General features: G+C 33.4%; 1 protein-coding gene across 3 annotated transcripts in view; it reads right to left on the bottom strand.

Moving 5' to 3' along the window:
* Positions 1-18,592, bottom strand: part of NBEA (neurobeachin) — a 682,324-nt gene that overhangs the window by 377,778 nt on the left and 285,954 nt on the right. For all 3 annotated transcript variants that reach the window (XM_059377712.1, XM_059377713.1, XM_059377714.1), the window contains one exon: positions 11,741-11,868. In XM_059377712.1, coding sequence (XP_059233695.1) covers positions 11,741-11,868 — 128 coding nt within the window. The remainder of the gene's footprint in view (positions 1-11,740; positions 11,869-18,592) is intronic.

The raw sequence follows: 18,592 nt of genomic DNA, 5'->3' as shown, positions 1-18,592 counted from the left end.
TGACTCTTAATCTCACAAAACAAACTGAGATTAAGAGTCACTTATGGTTTGTCTCCCTCCCAATCCCATCTTGTTTCACTGATTCTTCTCCTACCCACTTAAGCCCCCATGTTGCATCACCACTTCCTCATATCAGGGAGATCATATGATAGTTGTCTTTCTGGGCTTGACTTATTTCGCTAAGCATGATACGCTCTAGTTCCATCCATGTTGTCGCAAATGGCAAGATTTCATTTCTTTAAAGACGTACTTTCATCCCCTTTTTAATTTCTTCTACATGAATTCTATAGATATTTTCTTTGTAATCATGGGGATTACATAAAATATCTTAAAGGTATAACAATGTTTTACACTGAACTTAAATTGCTACAATACCTACAAAAATTCCTTTACATCACTGTGACTCCCTCCATGATTTATCTTGCTGTCACAAATTATATCTTTATATATTGCGTGCCCATTAGCAAAGATTTAGATATTTGTATGGTTCGCCTTTCAAATCCTATAAAAGAAGTGAAAGTGGAGTTATCAACCAAAATTATAATACAGTTTTTGCTATTTATCCAGGTATTTACCTTTATTGGAGAACTTTATATTTTCTTGTGTCTTCAAGTTATTGTCATTTTGTTTCAAGTGGAAGGGCTATCTCTGCCATTTCTTCTAGATTAGGTCTAGTGATAATGAACTCTCTCAGTTTTTGTTTATTTGGGGAATTTTCTCTTCTCTAGTTTTGAAGACATTGGTGCTGGATATAGTATTTTGGTTAATGGTATTTTAAAAAATATATTATCCCACTGCCTTTTGGTGTACGAGTTTATTGCTGAAAAAGCTGTTGACATTCTTAGAGAACTTCTTTGTATGTGACAAGTAGTTTTTCTCTCATTGCTTTCGAGATTTTCTCTTTGTCTTCAACTTTTCTTGGTTGAATTATAATGTATCCTGGCATATGTTTGTTTGGCTTCATGAAATTGTATTAAGTTTTCAGCCATTATCTCTTCAAATTCATTCTCTGTCCCTTTTTGTCTTCTCTTTCTGGTACTGCCATAGATGCCCATATTAATCTGTCTGATAATATACCATAAGTCCCATAGTTTCTGCTCACTTTTCTCATTCCTTTTTCCTTTTGCTCCTCTAACTTAGTCATTTCAAATGACCTGTCTTTAAGTTCACTGACTCTCATCTGTCTTATCAAGTCTGCTCTTGAACCCCGGCAGTGAATTTTTCAATTAAGCTGTTGCATTTTTAAAAGTCCAATTTTATTTAGTTCTTTTAAAATATCTCTTTGCTGATGTTCTTCTTTTGTTAATAAAATATTTTCATGATTTTCTTGTCAGTCTGTGTTTTCATTTAGTTCATTAAACATATTTAAGCAAGCTAAAAAAAAAACCTTTGTCATATAAAATCAAAGGATGCATTTCCTTAGGATCAGTTTTTGGAAATTTATTTCAAAGGGTCATGTATCCCTGTTCTTTGCATAAATTGCAAACTTCTGTGGAGATCTGGGCATTTGGAAAAAAGTAACCTCTTCCAATCTTTATGAACTGTCTTTGTGTAAGAGAAGAACTTCACTGACTGGCTGGCTTAAAGATCCCCTCAAAACTTTCCCCATAATCTCATCCCCTCAACTGCCCACAGAACTGCATAGCTCCTGCATCAATAACGTGCCATGTTACCTATTACTTCTTTTAGTAGCCTTTAAACTATTAGCGAAATCGTACCACCATTTCCATCACTGTTTTGAGACAGGCAAGACAGAAATTAGTCTTTTGCACAGCCACCAGACAATCTAGAATGTTGCAAGGAATCTGTACTCTTTTCTTGCATGCTAAGGGAAAAAATGGGAATTCAGTGATTTCCTCCTGACCATGGCATCTCATGTTGCACTGGGGAGGAGGTGGCACAAAGACAAAACACCATGGGATTTCTAACTTTTGGAGTATTTTCTTGGTAGCAGCAGTTTTTTAACTGGTTCTTACAGTTTTAATAAAGCTCTTTTGGTCTGTATATTATTGTTTATTCAGTGTTTCTATGGTGGAACCAAGGTCTGAAGCTTTCTGGTTTGGCATCTTGTTGATGTCACTCTCCATTTTTTCACTTTTTAATGTGTCCTTTTGATAAACCAAAGTAATTCTTAGATGGTCAAATTTATCAACCACTAAATTTTATACTTTTTTGGGGGGAGGTCTAATTAAAAAATATTTTGACTTTAGAAATACAGATATTTTCCTGTATTTTCTTCTACAGAATTTGAAGTTTTGCTTTTTCAACCATCTTAGTATGACTTTTTGTGTATACAGTGAAGAAGGGATTCAATTATTTTAATTACCAAAAAGTTTTCCAATTGATTTAGCTGTATTTACTGCATTGTTCATCCATCTCCTTTTGTAATGACAGCTCTGTCACAGCCCTGTCCCTCTGAGTTGGGATCTGGTTCTGGATATTTATTCAGACACAATGATCTGTTTAGCCCTGGGCCATTATACACTTTTAAAATTACAATAGCTTTCTCATCTTCAAAGTTATTTTGGTTATTTTCAGCCATTCAACTATAGAAAATTAAGAGAAAAACTCATCAAATTCCATGAAAATAATCTGAGATTTCTGAAAACAAGTTCTTATTCAAGTGATGGATAATCATGGACAGAAATTACTTCTTTGTGAGATCATCTTCCTACCATGAACATGATATAGTTCACCATTACTTGTTTTTAATGTCATTAAAAGCTTTTTATAACTTTCTTCTTAGAGAACATTAAAATACTTCTGTAAAATATAACACAGATAAGTTAAATGCATAAAACAGCTAATGAATTATTTAAGAACAAACACCCTTAAAACCATTACATAAGTTGAAGAAACAGACTTTTGCCAAATTTCCCAAAAAGTCTCCTCTCCTTGTGTCTTGCACTATTCTCCTTACTTTCAACAAACTATTATCTAGTTTTTATGATAATCACTTAAGGTGTTTTTTTTTTTAAATAATTTATTTATTTATTCTGACAGAGAGAGATCCTGGGACTAAGGAGCTGACCTGACTCAGGACCCTGGGATCATGACCTGAGCCAAAGGTAGACACTTAACTGACTGAGCCACCCAGGCATCCTTCACTTTGTTTTTTTTAAAAGCTCATCACCAAAATGACAGAATTATATGTATAAACAACTCAATTTTACTGATTTTTTGAGATATCTTTTAGAGCTGTTTTAAGCTACAGATCCCCTCATCTCTTCTTTTGCTATATAAATTATTTTGAAGAAACCAAGACATTTGTAGTGCAAAATTTCCACCAGTGTTAATTTTTGTTTTTTAAAGATTTTTTATTTATTCATTTGACAGAGAGAGATCACATGTAGGCAGAAAGGTAGTCAGAGAGAGAGAGAGGAGGAAGCAGGCTCCCTGCTGAGCAGAGAGCCCGATGCAGGACTCGATCCCAGGACCCTGAGATCATGACCTGAGCCAAAGGCAGCGGCTTAACCCACTGAGCTACCTAGGCACCCCACTGATCAGTTTTTAAAATAATGAGCTGGTTCCTTATATTCTAAATTCAACTAAGTCATTTTAAAAATCATTCTTATGACTTACATATTTAAACATACCCATGCATTTTGATACATTGCAGTTATTAATTTGCTGATGCTCAAAATGCCCCATCTTTGGCCAAGAAGATTGTCTTCAAGTCAGCTCCTCAGTCTTTTTGATAGTGTTTGGTATCTTCTTTGGTTTTGGTATCACCAAATCTTGCAGGCAAATCAAGAGCACTTACAGCTTTGAAATCACCCATTTCTCCAAGAAACTGGCTTCTTTCAACAGCAAATAATAATTCAAGTCTGCAATCTGGACTCTAGATATACTTAACTGCTACTAACTTGGTCATTGCTCCTAGGCGAAACAGTACATAGGACTGCAGTACATATGTGAGTGTGAGCGTGTGTATGTGTGTTGTGTGTGTGCACATAATAATTTAGCTCTTATAATGTCTCATTCAAATTCAAAACAGAATGATTTTGCTTAAACTGTATTTTATATCTGGATTTCCTTTATTTAATGAGAATCCTGATTGTCAAAATAAAATAATTAGAATATCAATAATTACTAATTGTTTTATAAAACATGAAACAGTTTTATAAAAATATCAATAATGGCGCTACAAATATAATTACTGTTCTACCTTTTTCAGTTTTCAGAGCACATAGCCATTATACACCACATTCTCTCTCACATAACTAAAGGGTTAGTTCTCCAAAATACATGTATATTTGAGGGTTATCATGAGTCCCTGTGTTTACACTCTGTAGTTGCTTCAGTTGTCTGACACTTATTCTACAGTAGATTCCTCAGGAGGCCTCATAGGAATAATATTCCCCGAATTCTTGCATTTTAATAGTTTATCTGCAGTCTCTATACACAAAAGCCAGTTTTGCCATCATTTTCATTCCTTGACTATCTTAAATATCCTACTCCATTTTCTTCTGGCAGAAAATACATCTGTCAAAAAAGTATGATGACAATTTGATTCTCTTTCTCCTATAAGTTAATTTGCATTTTAATCTAGATGCTATGGGTTTTCTTTTCCTTTGAAGTTTATTAATTGTATTAGATATGTCTCAATGTTGGTTGCCTGAGTAATTTTTTCATTCAGTGTGCTTTTTACATATATATTTTTAAAAATCTTTTATTTTTATTTTTTTATTGTGTTGTGTTAATCATCATACAGTACATCGTTACTTTTTGATGTAGTGTTCCATGATTCATTGTCTGCTTGTAACACCCAGTGCTCCATGCAATACATGCCTTCCTTAATACCCATCATCAGGCTCATTCAAACCACCCAACCCTCTTCCTTCTAAAACTCTCCATTTGTTTCCTGGAGTCCATAGTCTCCATGGTTCTTCTCCCACTCCAATTCCACCCCCCCCAACCCCCGCGCCCTGCCAAATTCCAAGAGTTTCCTTGAATAACTGATCCTATTATTTTAGAGTTCTTTTCTTTGGTTTTCTTTTTTGGAAACTCATACATATGTTCAATATTCTAAATCTGTCCTAGATTTTCTAGTCTCTTTAGTCATTTAAAAAAATTTATCATTTTTCTTTTTTACCTTCTATGTCTTTTATAGCCTTATCTGTTGAGTTTACATACTTCTTTATTTCTTCTAACTTAGTTTTCATTTCTAAAATTATTTTTCTTCTTACTTTCAATTATCTCCTAAGTTCTATCACCACATTTGTGATATTCTCTAAATTCTGATATAAATTTTTCTTTCATATCCTGTATCTTTTCTAATGTCTTTTCAGCTCATTTACATAATTTTGCCTTTTTTTCTGGCCTGCCTTCACGGTTTGAGGGGGTATATTCTACTTATTCTTATTTTTCTTACTGTAAAATGTGGGATTATGATCCTTTTTGTTACTTATTGTTTTATGTTAAATTAATTTACCCAAACTTACAGGATAGCCCTTTTCCTTCTTTCTTCAGGTTCTAGAGATCCCTCTTCTGTTTTCATATAGTTTTCAAAAATACGACAACCTATTTTCTGAGAACTATCAGCTCTGCCTGTGTTCACAACCCAGTTTTATGTGGACTTTCTCTTTGACTCTCTTGCACTTCTGTTGCTCAGTTTGGATTCTTTTCATATTAGTTTCTTCCCAATGTGGACCTTTGTCTTGGGAGAACTCTACTTGGTTAATTACTTATGGGGCCTGGATGGCTTAGCCCCATCCAGCCTTACCATGGAACCCTTGGAATCATCTGCTATTATAGTGTGCAAAAACCCTCTCTATTTTAGCTGCTGTTTTCAAATTGGCCCTCTGGGTTTACCAGTAAGTACTTATAGACTATTTTCCTCAGAGCCATCTTGCTTTCCCCCTCCCTTCTACTAACCCATGAGTTATCTTGTAGCTCTTATATCTCAACACAGTCATATTTGGAGGATTGATGGGATACCTTGTCACCTAGTTTAATTGTAACCTTCATTTGTTGTTGCTGTAGTTCTTGTTTCAACATCTACCGTTCTGATTTTCATGGAGGAATTCGGGGTTATTTCAAAAGTATGCCCCTCGTTACCGTCTATACTGAATCTTCCACGTACATTTTTTTGGTATTATTGTTATTTTAATAACTTCTGAAAATACATTTCAATCTATAATTTTTTAATTAAAATAAACATATTCAAGTTTTTCTAATTATGTAGCTATACTGTTACTATGAATGATCCAAAGGTGAACTGGACTTCTTGATTAGGGTCATTCTTTTTATAATAACATTTCAATGATGTTCTTTTGGTTGAGTGGAAATTCCATGCTATTATATAAAAAATGCTAGGGACACCTGGGTGGCTCAGTTGGTTAAACATCGGCTTTCAGCTCAGGTCATGATCCCAGGGTTCTGAAGAGCCCTGAATCGGGCTCCTTGCTCAGTGGGGAGCTTGCTTCCCCTTCTCCCTCCACCATTCCCCCTGCTTGGGCTCTCTTGTTCTTGCTGACAAATAAATAAATAAATAAATCTTTAAAAAATAAAAATAAAGAAATGCTGGTCTTGGAAACTTAAATATTCTTGAGTACTATATAACTTCAATAAAACATTTATTAGTATCACCAAAAGTATAATAGACACTTTAGTATAATATTTCCTGCACTGCCACCATCCCTTTCTAAGATGTTTAACTTAAATGTATAGCTTCTAAAAGATTCAGACTATATATTACATCCAACTTCACCCTTCCCATCTACCCCAATATTAGCTGATTGTAACTGAGGTAGATACCAAAGCCAAGGCTGAGCCCCTCAGATCCTCTCTTCATAAACAGTGACTATAGTCAACTGATGAAAGACATTTACATTAAAAGCACATTTGGAGTTAGGGTGGGGTACTATACTGGGTCATGTTCTGATGACTAAAAATGTGAGGTTAGTCTGAGAAAGAAGTAAAAAATTGAGTTAATACACAGAGAGAAGCCAAGATAGAAAGCTTTATAAAGTTGCCTTGAGAGTCAAAGGGAGTAGGATACTGACTCTCCTCTCCCATTTTAAGGCTGCTTTACATCTACCTGTTTTTTCATTTCCTGTCTTTGGTAGCTGTAAGACTTTAAGCTACCTCATCATAATTAAGCTACCTTTAATACTCTTTTGAGTTCTTAATCAAACATAAATAATGCTCACAGAATATAAACAGTGATTTCTCAGGGCCAATCTGCTGTGGTGGAATAAGACAGAGTAAAGGACATGAGATTAAGACACACACACCCCTAAACATTTTCTCTTCTAATTAACTTAAGTGACTACTGATTCTTTATTATTAATGATAACTCTGGGTTCACTGTATTCCTTAGGACTCTTGAATAAAAATTAGCAAGATCTAATCTGCTTCCTGACAGCCTCCAATCTCCAACTGGACCCCTTCAGCACAACCTCCATTGCTGCAGCAAACCAAGCAAATATAACTGTTGGACCAAGGGTTGTTTTGTCATGGGCTGGTGGATTTTGATACTTGCATACATAGCGACTTTAATTTTTATGCTTTAGTTTGCACCTTTGAAAGCTAGGATTTTCTTAGAGAAAGTTCACCAATCTCCAAATAACCACTGTCTCCAAAAATCCTTAATTATTGCCATGAGAAAACAAGTATACATCAAAAGGCATATAAAAATAGGTACTGTCAATGAATGACCTTAAAATGTTAAGAACTATATTAAATTAAATACTCTAGAATCATACAATAATAATAAACACAGATTGACTAATAAAAGTGACAGACAAATTAAGAAAATGAAAGGATACCTTTTTAGCTTGTATTTTAAAGGACGTAGACAATACAAAATATCAATGATTACTTTATAAAAAAAACTACATGAATACAAGTATAAATTAAGAACAAATGAATATAAAACAAATAAAGATGCAATTCAAATATACTTTATGGTTACTTGAAACTAAGAATAATTGCCTTCTCTTTTCTTAAGACATAAAATATCTTCAGTTATCCAAATCCAGCTTTGTTCTTAACATTTAGATATACATGATGAAGTCAAAAGCAGTGGGATATATTCATCATAAGCATTATTTTTAAATACTCAATGGCTAACAAAAAATATTTTTATCATGTACATCCCCTGAGTCTTTTATAATAGTTTGACAGTTTTTCTTCTCAGAGAACAACAGTGTTTCAAATGAGAAAAAGGAGGAAAATGGAGGAGGAGGAAAAAGAAAGAATGACCAAGAATACATGTTCAAGAATGAGAACATGAAAGGACATGTATTTCCGGAGGTTGGGTTAGAGAGCAAGAATGAGCAAAGCAGTCAGTTCACAGTTGTGGATGACTGATCAAAACTGGGAATTTTTACCAAAGAACCCAACATTTTACTTGTCTGACCACCTCATTTTAAAACTTACCTCTACCAATATCAGTAACAAAAATAATTTTCTAGTCAAGTATAAAAGGAAAAAATACTGACTATTATGTACCAAATTAAGCTAGACTATACAATATAAACAATAAGATATTTCTTATTTATAAGTGATGAATAATTTTATCAAAATTGTATAAATAAAATGGCACAGGATCACAGAAGACAAGACATTAATTAGACTTAAGGAATCTGAAACAGAATTCAAAGGATGGGAATAATTTGGGGGAGAGAAAAAAGAAAAAAAGATCCAATCCAGAAGAGTTGTACAAAAACAAGGAAATGTAATATTGAGTAACTTTTTTTCATGTTTAATTAATGTCTTCCATACAAGAGGACAGAGACTAGTTGAGTCTGAAAAGGAAAGTTATAACTAAATTGTGAGGGATACAGAACGCTGTTCTGTTATACAGCAGATGTTTCTAGACTTTTAGATTGTATTGATCAGCAGAAATTTGAGGACATACTGTGTCAACCTTCTATTTAAAAAATGTGGACTCTGAAAAACAATCTGAGGGGTTTGAAGGGGCGGGGGGTGGGAGGTTGGGGTACCAGGTGGTGGGTATTATAGAGGGCATGGATTGCATGGAGCACTGTGTGTGGTGAAAAAATAATGAATACTGTTAGGCTGAAAATAAATTAATTAATTTAAAAAATACAACTCAAAATCTAAAATTCTGCCATTTACTATCATCATTTTATTAAGCACAATAAATTGAACACAAAAAAGGGATACCAACATTATATCCACATAGTTTTAAAAATGGGATATATTAAACTCTTTGGATGCAGAAAAGTTACAACATAAAATTGTATTCTGCCAGATGAACACAAAATGAACTTTCAACTCTTAACATGTTCCAATGTTTCATTTTTAGCATAGTCACTTTTTTAAAAATCCAAGAGATATGTTCTTAAGTCTTTCAACTCAACTCAAAATATTTTACGTAAACTTAGGGAAGCCCAAGAAAAACTGCTCTCAATTACCTACCCAGCTTTTTCTCCTACCTTCTTACTGCGGTTTTGGGAAGAAATAAGAAAGTCTACAGATGCCTGGTCATAGCAAATTCTGGAAAGGGGCTACCTATGTGGGGTTTTGCCTAACCAACAAAGAGCAGTTAAGTGTTATCTGATAGTAATTCCTTAGAGCTTCAAATTGTCACAAACTGTCACTGAGGAACCAGGAATGTGGTTCTTATAACTTAAAATAATTCCTTCCTTAGCTTTGGCTGCCAGAAAACTTACTGCTGATTTGTGTCCCAGTTTTAATAGCACTATAAGGACCCATTATTAACATTTCTAAATTTGTTCTCTGGTTTTTTTAGCATGTCTTGGACCACTATTTATATTTCCTTATATAAATTTGTCAAATCATTTTAGGAAAATATATATAGGAAAAATAAAAGATTTACACTGAATGAAAAAAAATTTAAGATTTATTTTTTCAATAATGTTTATTAATTTTTTTTCTTATGGTAAAGTAACACATTATGAGGTCATTTTACTAAATATTCTCTCAGTCTAGAACACTTTTCTAGTAAGCTATATGACTCACCTCCTTTCAGTCTTTGCTTAAATGTAATTTTTACCATTGGTCTACTTAAAATTATAGAGCATGTTAGAAGATGGTAAATGCTATGTTAAAGGATAAGTTCAACATAGCGGTTTGGGCTTTTAAAAATGGCAGAGATGGGCTGCAGTTTAAAAGAGAGTGATTTATTAAATAAACTGCAACCCGACCCTGTCATTTTTAGAATCCCAAACCCCTCTGTTGGACTTATCCTTTAACATAGCATTGACCATCTTCCATCATGTTCTATAATTTATTTATTATGTTCAGTACTTACCTAAATGTCTTGTCCTTGCTGAAATATAAGCTTCACAAGGCAGGGATTTTTTTTTTTTAAATAAGGTTGTTTTTTGTTTGTTTGTTTGTTTTATAAAGTAGAGCTGACACACAGTGTTACATTAGCTTCAGGTGTACAACACAGTGATTCAATAATTTTATATGTTCTACTATGCTCACCACAAATGTAGCTTCCAACTGTTACTGTACAATGCTATTATAATACTACTCACTGTATTCCCCTATGCTGTAATCTTTCATCCCTGTGACTTACTCATTCCATAACCAGAAGCTTATCTGCCACTCCCCTTCACCCATTTTATCCAGCCCCCATCCTCCTCTTCTCTGTCCACCACCAGCTTGTTCTATTTATGAGTCTGTTTCTGTTTTTTCATTTGTTTCCTTTTTTAGATTGGTCTTTTATATACTAATATATTCTAAAGTACCTAAGACAATGCTTGGCCTAGAACAAGAATTCAGTGTTTAAAAAAAAAAAAAAAAAAAAAAAAAAGAATAGCTCACTTGTGTGTCCCTGTTCTAAGAACTTTATATGCATTATATAATTTAATCTTCACAAGAACCCTGGGAAAGAGGTGCTATCACTGATTATATTTTATAGAAAGAATGTTAAGTTACAAAATGGCTAAATTATTCAAAAAGTTCAGAGAGCCCAGGAAGTAGTAGAACAAGGATTTAAACCCAGTCTGACTATTAACATTACTGTCTCACCTAACTGAAAGAGATTGTGTAAAAGCAATTGAGACAATGATAGAATAATCATAGAAAATGACAGTAAATAGAAAGTGAAAAGCAAAAAAACATACATAAGGCTGCTAAATTCAAGGAATAGTACCTATAGCCATTATTTACGCACAGGATCATCTAGATATGGATTACCCCTTTCTGAAGTTCTTGAATATTTATAAAATGAACTTTTTAAAGAAAGAAGACTTCAGAGAACCGTATTTTTAAAAGCTGCTCTCCTAATTTTGATACATAATAATTAATTTATCTGTTTTCCTTTCTCATTCCATTGAAGCAGCTGTTGAGTAAAAAAGACAGTAACTTCATTAATTCCAGGTAAATATTTCTTTACATTTTTTCAGTTAAGAATTTTCATATTACAAATATTATAAGAATAAGAAATGACTTATAGAAGCAGGGCTCTTAGATTTGAAGGAAATTTTAGAGCATATTGCTTAGTAAACACACCATTCTCATGAAGGATACACTGCAACCCTGGTAGACTAGGATTATAAGAGCCAGAGTCTCCTAGTCCAATACTTTTTCAAAATTCTCCATTCTGTTATGAGAACATGTTATTTTTAAAAATAAATAAGAAGAAAGCATGTATGAATATCTTATTAGAATTTGTGGAAGCAATGTCTTTATATTCTTTTGGCAATAAATATTCCGCCAGAAGTACAGATTATATCATGAGTAATAGATACATTATAGGAAACTAAAATAATTAGAATAGAGAGAGAAATCATACCTTCTATCAATAGCTCTTGTCCATGACTGCCAAGAAGTGTACGAGATAGGAATGGGGCAAAGTCTACAAAAATTTCACGAAGAAGAGGAGCAACTTTTTCTAAAGCTCTTTCAAGTTTTGCAGTGATGCTGTTGAAATTAAGACATAAACACTAGTAAATATAATTCAATACAAAAGTCAAATAAAGTTAACTTCCAAATTAAAATCTTGAAAAATCATAAAAGTACAATTCTAACTCATGGAATAATAACAGCTTCAGTAGAGGGGACACCCTGTAGAGTTTCACATCAATCATAAGGCTACTCTAAAGACTGCAGCCAAAGTAGAATGAGCAGAGGTGCCTGGGTGGCTCAGTGGGTTAAGCCCAGGACTCTCAAACTGGGCTCTGGTCATGATCTCAAAGTCATGAAATCAAGCCCTCCCTGTGCTCAGTGGGGAGTCTGCATAATATTCCCTCTCTCCTTCTCCATTTGCCCCTCCCTGCCATGCTCTCTAAAATAAATAAGCAAATCTTAAAAGAAAAAAAAAAAAGTAGAATATTCTGTGAAAGGCAACTGGGATTCTTTAACCTGCACAGGCCACAGACTCTGCTCTTGGTTCTATTCTCTTCCATGACTATCCTTCTATCTATGAAAGAAAACTGTTTTGAACACCTACTAAATGGATCATTGTGTCAGTTACAAAGAATTCAACTTTGTTCTCTAGAGTTGCCTAAAAATTCCCTGAAAAGCTGGATAAATAAGAAGATAAATAGAATTCAGTGTAATAAAATTAAATTGCTGTTGCTCAGGTAGGCATTTTTTATTTCTATTACTATTTTTTACTAATTCCTACATTATCATTTATATTTGTTCACTGTTAAATTTTGAGTTATATGGCCTCACATAAGCACTATTTGATGGTCTTGAAAATACTTCAAGTAATATATGTAAAAAAATAGTATATGTAAAAAAAAATTAGTAAAGACTAATTCTGCTCAAGCAAATAAATAATCCGTTAACATCTAACTATCTCTCTTAGAAAATAAATGCTTTGAAATAAGACTGCATAGACTGAAATGCTAGTTCTCTCTTATGCTACCTAGGTGAGCTTGAGGCATTAGACTTCCTTTGCCTATAAAATGGAAATAACCATGGTGCCTACTGGTGAGAGTTAAATGCACTAAGGCACATAGAGTGCAGAGAAAACTACCGGGCACACACAGTGAGATGTCAATAATGGCAGCTCTTATAATAGCTACTTTGAATAAAACAAATCTATATTTACTCTCAGAAAATATAGCTCTGATTAAAAAACAAAATCAATATAATAATACAATGTTAGAGGAACACACACTGTTCTACACAGAAGACATGTACAGCAAAAAACTAAACAATGCTTCAAAATAATAAAAGTTCCACCACAAAGCTGTGTAACACTTTGCTATATGCGAGGAAAACTTAAATGACAAAAAGGTAATTAATCATAGGATAATTTTCAAAATACTACTAATATTTGAAACTAAAGTACTGCATTGTTGGCGATTAAATAGGGGTGAGGGAATAATCTAGGATTCCTTCTTTCCCAACTTGGAATCATGGAATCTGAATCATTTAAGCACTCAAAGAGTCACCATTAGCACTTCTATCTGACTTTGTCTCCTCTTACCTGGGTCAAAGCTTTAGAGAAAGAACTTAGAGAGGAAACTGGTGTGGCACTTCCACAAATACCTCAAGAGAATATTCCAGAGGAAAAATTTAAGCAAGAAAAAGGGAACTGGGTAGGGCTTTGAAGACATGCTGAAGATATAGAGAATTCTCAGTATTCTCCCTTACTCTGTTATTCCCGAACTAAGTCAGCACCTTCTTTATTTTTTTATCATGTTTAATTAGCCAACATGTAGTACATCATTAATCACTGGTAATGCTGTTTAAACACAGATTCCTAGAACCCCATCCCCATAACTTCTGATTCAGCAGGTCTGGGTGTACTGTGAGAATCTGCACTTCTAAAAAATTCTCAGGTGGTTTGCTACTGCTGATCCAGGAAACTCACTTTGAAAATACCTGTTTTAATGAGAGTACTTACTACTAGTAAATTGTAATAAAGCTGCAAAGGGAAGGCTACCTGAAGTCATAAAATAATCATAACAACTTATCTCTGATTTTAGTGAATACAGACAGAACTCCTTTTTTATATCTACTAATTAATACATTCCTTCTAATCTCCAAGATCATGTCCCATAACTTCCCAGGTAACATAATCCCCTCCTCTAAGGAAAGATGAGTAAGAATGTTAAGAGCAAACCTATGAACAGGGGATAAATCTAGATGTTATTATTTGTTTCTGTACCTAAATTCTCAGTGAAGCGTAAATACTTTTATTTAAGAATAATTAATAAGAATGAAATTAAATTTAGAAAATTCTTAGATGTATAAAGATTCACATCATAGTTATCTATTGTAATATATTATTATCTAATTAAATTCAGGTATATTTCTTCCCCAGGTTATGACTTTTTTCCATAATTTATGGGTTTCTATAAGACTTACAGGCTTCAAAATTACTGTTTCAAAAGTACTGTTCTGCGATACATATCAAATAGAAACCTCAATTAATTTAATAACTAATCACATGTGTGTGCATACATGTGTATTAATGACTTAAGGGTAAGGGATAAAAAAGAATCCCTACAATAGTATAAAACTCAATAGAATATTAAATGATGCTCTTACATATCATTCTGTAACCATCATTTTAATATTCTAATGGAGAACAATGTAACATTTTACCCAGCAAGAAATCAAAGGTTTTGAGTACAGAAAACCATCATCAAATTAAACTGCCAGATTTAGCTATCAAACAACAGCCTATTCTAAGTGGAAAAGTTGCACCATCACTTTTTTACAGTGAAAAAAATGGACAAGTTTTAGTTGTTGTCATTAATATTTATAGATTCCACACAATGTATTTTAAAGGAAAGTAAACATCATATAAAGTGTGTGATCCTCATCTTTACACAATTTAAATTCTCAAAAAACATGATATAAATATAGATCAGCTTAATATCCTCCTCTATCACCAGGCAAAGAACACCAATCACCAAAAAAAAACACCAAAAAACAAAAAACTGATATTTCATTTCTCATCTGAGAAAAGTACATAATGTAGAACTTCCTTTTCTCAAGACATAGCTGAAAAATTTATCTGCTAACATGTAAAAAAAAAAAAAAAAAAAAAGTTAACACTAGAGAATTCCTTGGCCTTATGTCCTATCAAAATAAATGAGTTATTCTCTTCATTTTGAATATAATTTTTTTAAACAGTACATGTAATAACTACCAGAAAATGAAGTTTTTTGGCAAATTATTTTGTAAGAAAAATTGGCATATTTTACTTGATTTAGGGAAAAGATTAATAATTTTTCAGTTTCATTTGAAAGCTTACTTTCATTTATTCAAGAAACATTAATTCATTAAAAGATACCTTATGCACAAAAAAATCTGAGGTTTCAGGACATGGGTAATTTGCCCTGTACAGTCTTGAGTGAGATTTATAATCTTAACACTCTAGCAGCTTCATAGTATTTAGGAAAGTTCTTGGGCCAACTCCAGGTTGAAATGCATTCTCTCAAGCTTCTCATTTTTCTCCTCCTACTCAATTTTTTTTAATTCCCTTCAGTCACATTAATGATGCTTATGATGTTATTTTGACATTGGCTATTTTTCTTGATAGCTAAGTGCAAATTCTTTAAAGAGGGATATGAAGAAAACTACTGTTGCAAGTTGGGTAATTTATCAACCACTCTCACAAATTTTACAACTACAAAAACAAAATATTCAAAGAAAATAATAATGCTTTAGATGAAATGTTAAAGCATCAATGCCTGGATTAAGATAGCATGACTTAAAACACAAGAGTTTTATTTTTATGGTTTTAAAAAACAAAATAATGTATTGGTTTTTACTTACATTAAGAAAATCTCATTTACAGAGATTTACAGATTCTAAGAAATTTCATGAATAAAGATATAATTGTTTCATGATAGGAAAAAATGTGTGAAAATCCATCGAATCTTGCCAACTGTAAATGACCTCAGGACATACAAAAGCTAAGGCGACTAACTAAATCAGCAGAAAAAGGTAAGATTTTTGTCTCACTTTCTAAATCAATCTCCTTACAAACATGTTTCACTACAAAGTATTGATTATTTTCAAATGTTATATGCTTTAGAATTCTAGAAAAACACAGTAACTTTACTTTCATTTAGGACACTGCTTATGTTGTGAGTACTATATTAATAAGCTCCTTTACACTTATGCCACTTAATACATTTATAATTCTTACTTTTGGTTTTAACTTTTTGTACTCTCCTAGGTCCTTAACATATCATAAATATAACAAATACTTAATTTAATTTTGTACATTAAAGTTCTTAAATTTCTTCATTCCTTAAATCATATAAAATGGTTATATATAATAATAAAATCTAGAATGAAAATAATTATATAACTTTAAGTACTGTACATAATAAGAGAGCTTAGATATAAAGGAAATTATTACACTAGTGAATTCCATAAGATTTCATTAATCAAATGTTCCTGGGTAAGTTAGGAAATATGAGCATAGGTAAATGAAGTGATTTGCTTAAGTAAAATCAGATAAAAAGAAAAGATTAGGAGATTATTAATGACAGCAAAACTGTAAATTGTAAAGTTGAATTCTTGACTTGGCTATATACCATGACTAGGAAATGACAAACACTGACTTAAAATACTTTGTTTGGCTTTCGTTAAGCTTCCAATGTGAAATATATATATATATATTTAAGAGAGAGCAAGCACGAGTAGAGGGGAGAGGCACAGGGACAGGGAGAAAGAATCTTAAGCAGTCTCCATGCTTATCAGGGAGCCCGACCAGGGGATCAATCTCACGACCCTGAGATCACAACCTGAGCTGAAATCTAGAGTCAGACGCTTGGGGAGCCTGGGTGGCTCAGTGGGTTAAAGCCTCTGCCTTCGGCTCAGGTCATGATCCCAGGGTCTTGGGATCAAACCCTGCCTTGGGCTCTCTGCTCAGCCGAAGGTCGGCTTCCCTTCCTCTCTCTGCCTGCCTCTCTGCCTACTTGTGATCTCTATCTGTCAAATAAATAAATAAAAATCTTAAAAAAAAAAAGAGAGCGACGCTCAATGAATTCAGCCACCCAGGCATCTCTAAAATATAATTTAACATTAGATAGCTGATGAGTAAATGCATCCTGAATCTCAGATTCTATAACCCTATGACCTACTGCTAAACAGTTTTTCTCACTATAACTTTTTATGGTTACCCTAATCAAAACATGAAGGTGAAAAAATGCTTGCTTACTTTACTTCCTCGTGATCTTTTAAACTAAAAACCGACATTTTCTCCTTATTCTTTTTTGAAAGAATCACATACATTTTTAAGTGCATGAGTACAGGTGAAGAAAATAGATGAACTTAAACTAAAAACAGAAAACTAAACCTAAATAGAATTCTTCTGCATGTAAGAGGTTTACTCTATACGGTAAACTAAATTCCAAGTACATACTTTTCAAGTTTTAGGAAATGTAATGCTGGAATGTCTTTAGATAAGTATAAAAGCTTTTTATGAAGTGCATGTTGGAAATTGTTAATTACATGTGTTTTAGACAGAAAAAAAACCAAAACAAATGGATAAATTCCTCCTTTCTAGTCAACTAGTCCAATAAAACATAACTGTTGCAGAAAAGACACAAAGCCCTGCCTGCACCTTCTTCCCCATAACCTCTATGGAACAAAGGTCTTATACATCTTAGAAAAGAACAGCAAACCCTGCCCCTTCCAGGGTAGCAGAGAGACTAGTTTGAAGCTGGAGAAAGGAACAGTAAAAAACTCTATTCTAATGGAGGGCAAGAAAAATTCCCGAGTTCTAATAATTAGAGATTCCCCAACTACTTGGAAATGGGCAGGATCAGTGGAAAATCCCACTTCCAAAATCCAGGGCAATACCTGCCTAAAACCAAGTCTGAACCAGAAAAACAGGAAACAACTCCATGTCCACCGAAAACCAGGCTTGCAAGTGCTCAATACAAATAACAGAAGTCTACTACTGTAGAAGGCACCACAGTGTAGAGGACTTCGTTAAAATGTAGGCTTAAAGGACAGCCTAAAAATCAGGGTAGAATAGGGTAAAACATTCTGACAGACCAGCCCCCAGATAAAGACAAGGTACACATAAAAGAATTTAAGGCATGTGGTGCACTGAGAGTAACTAAAACAAGAAAACACAGTATCTCAGCTGCTGGGTAGAATGACTTAACCTACAACATTAAAGGCCCACCATAAGAGGCAAGCCCATTTCCAGAATAAATACTATGAATGTCAGTTATTACCACCCTCTATATAATGTCCAGCTTTCAATCAAAAAGCACAAGACGTACAAAGAAGGAAAACTGACAGATTCACAAACTAACAGAACGAGAATCACAGATAAACCATGTGTTAGAACTATCAAAGAATTTTAAAATAACTATTATTAATATATTAAGAGTTAATAGTTGAAAAGATAAGTCCACAATGCATAAACTGATGGGGAATTTTAAAACAAAGTAAGAAACTATAAAAATGTTAGAAATTAAAAAATACAGTAAAAGAGATAATAATGCCTTCAATAGGCTTATCAATAGACTCAATAAGGTTAAAAGAGAATTAGTGGATTTAAAGATAGGCCAATTAAACAAACAAAAAGAGAATAAAAGAATATGTAAAAAGAGAGAGAGAAGGGGTGCCTGGGTGGCTCAGAGGGTTAAGCCTCTGCCTTCGGCTCAGGTCATGGTCCCAGGGTCCTGGGATCGAACCCTGCATCAGGCTC

This window comes from Mustela nigripes, chromosome 15 (assembly GCF_022355385.1).
Source record: "Mustela nigripes isolate SB6536 chromosome 15, MUSNIG.SB6536, whole genome shotgun sequence".
In the NCBI taxonomy this organism is placed as follows: domain Eukaryota; kingdom Metazoa; phylum Chordata; class Mammalia; order Carnivora; family Mustelidae; genus Mustela; species Mustela nigripes.
Note: the sequence above shows the minus strand (reverse complement) of the source record. Positions and strands in the feature narration are given on the sequence as shown.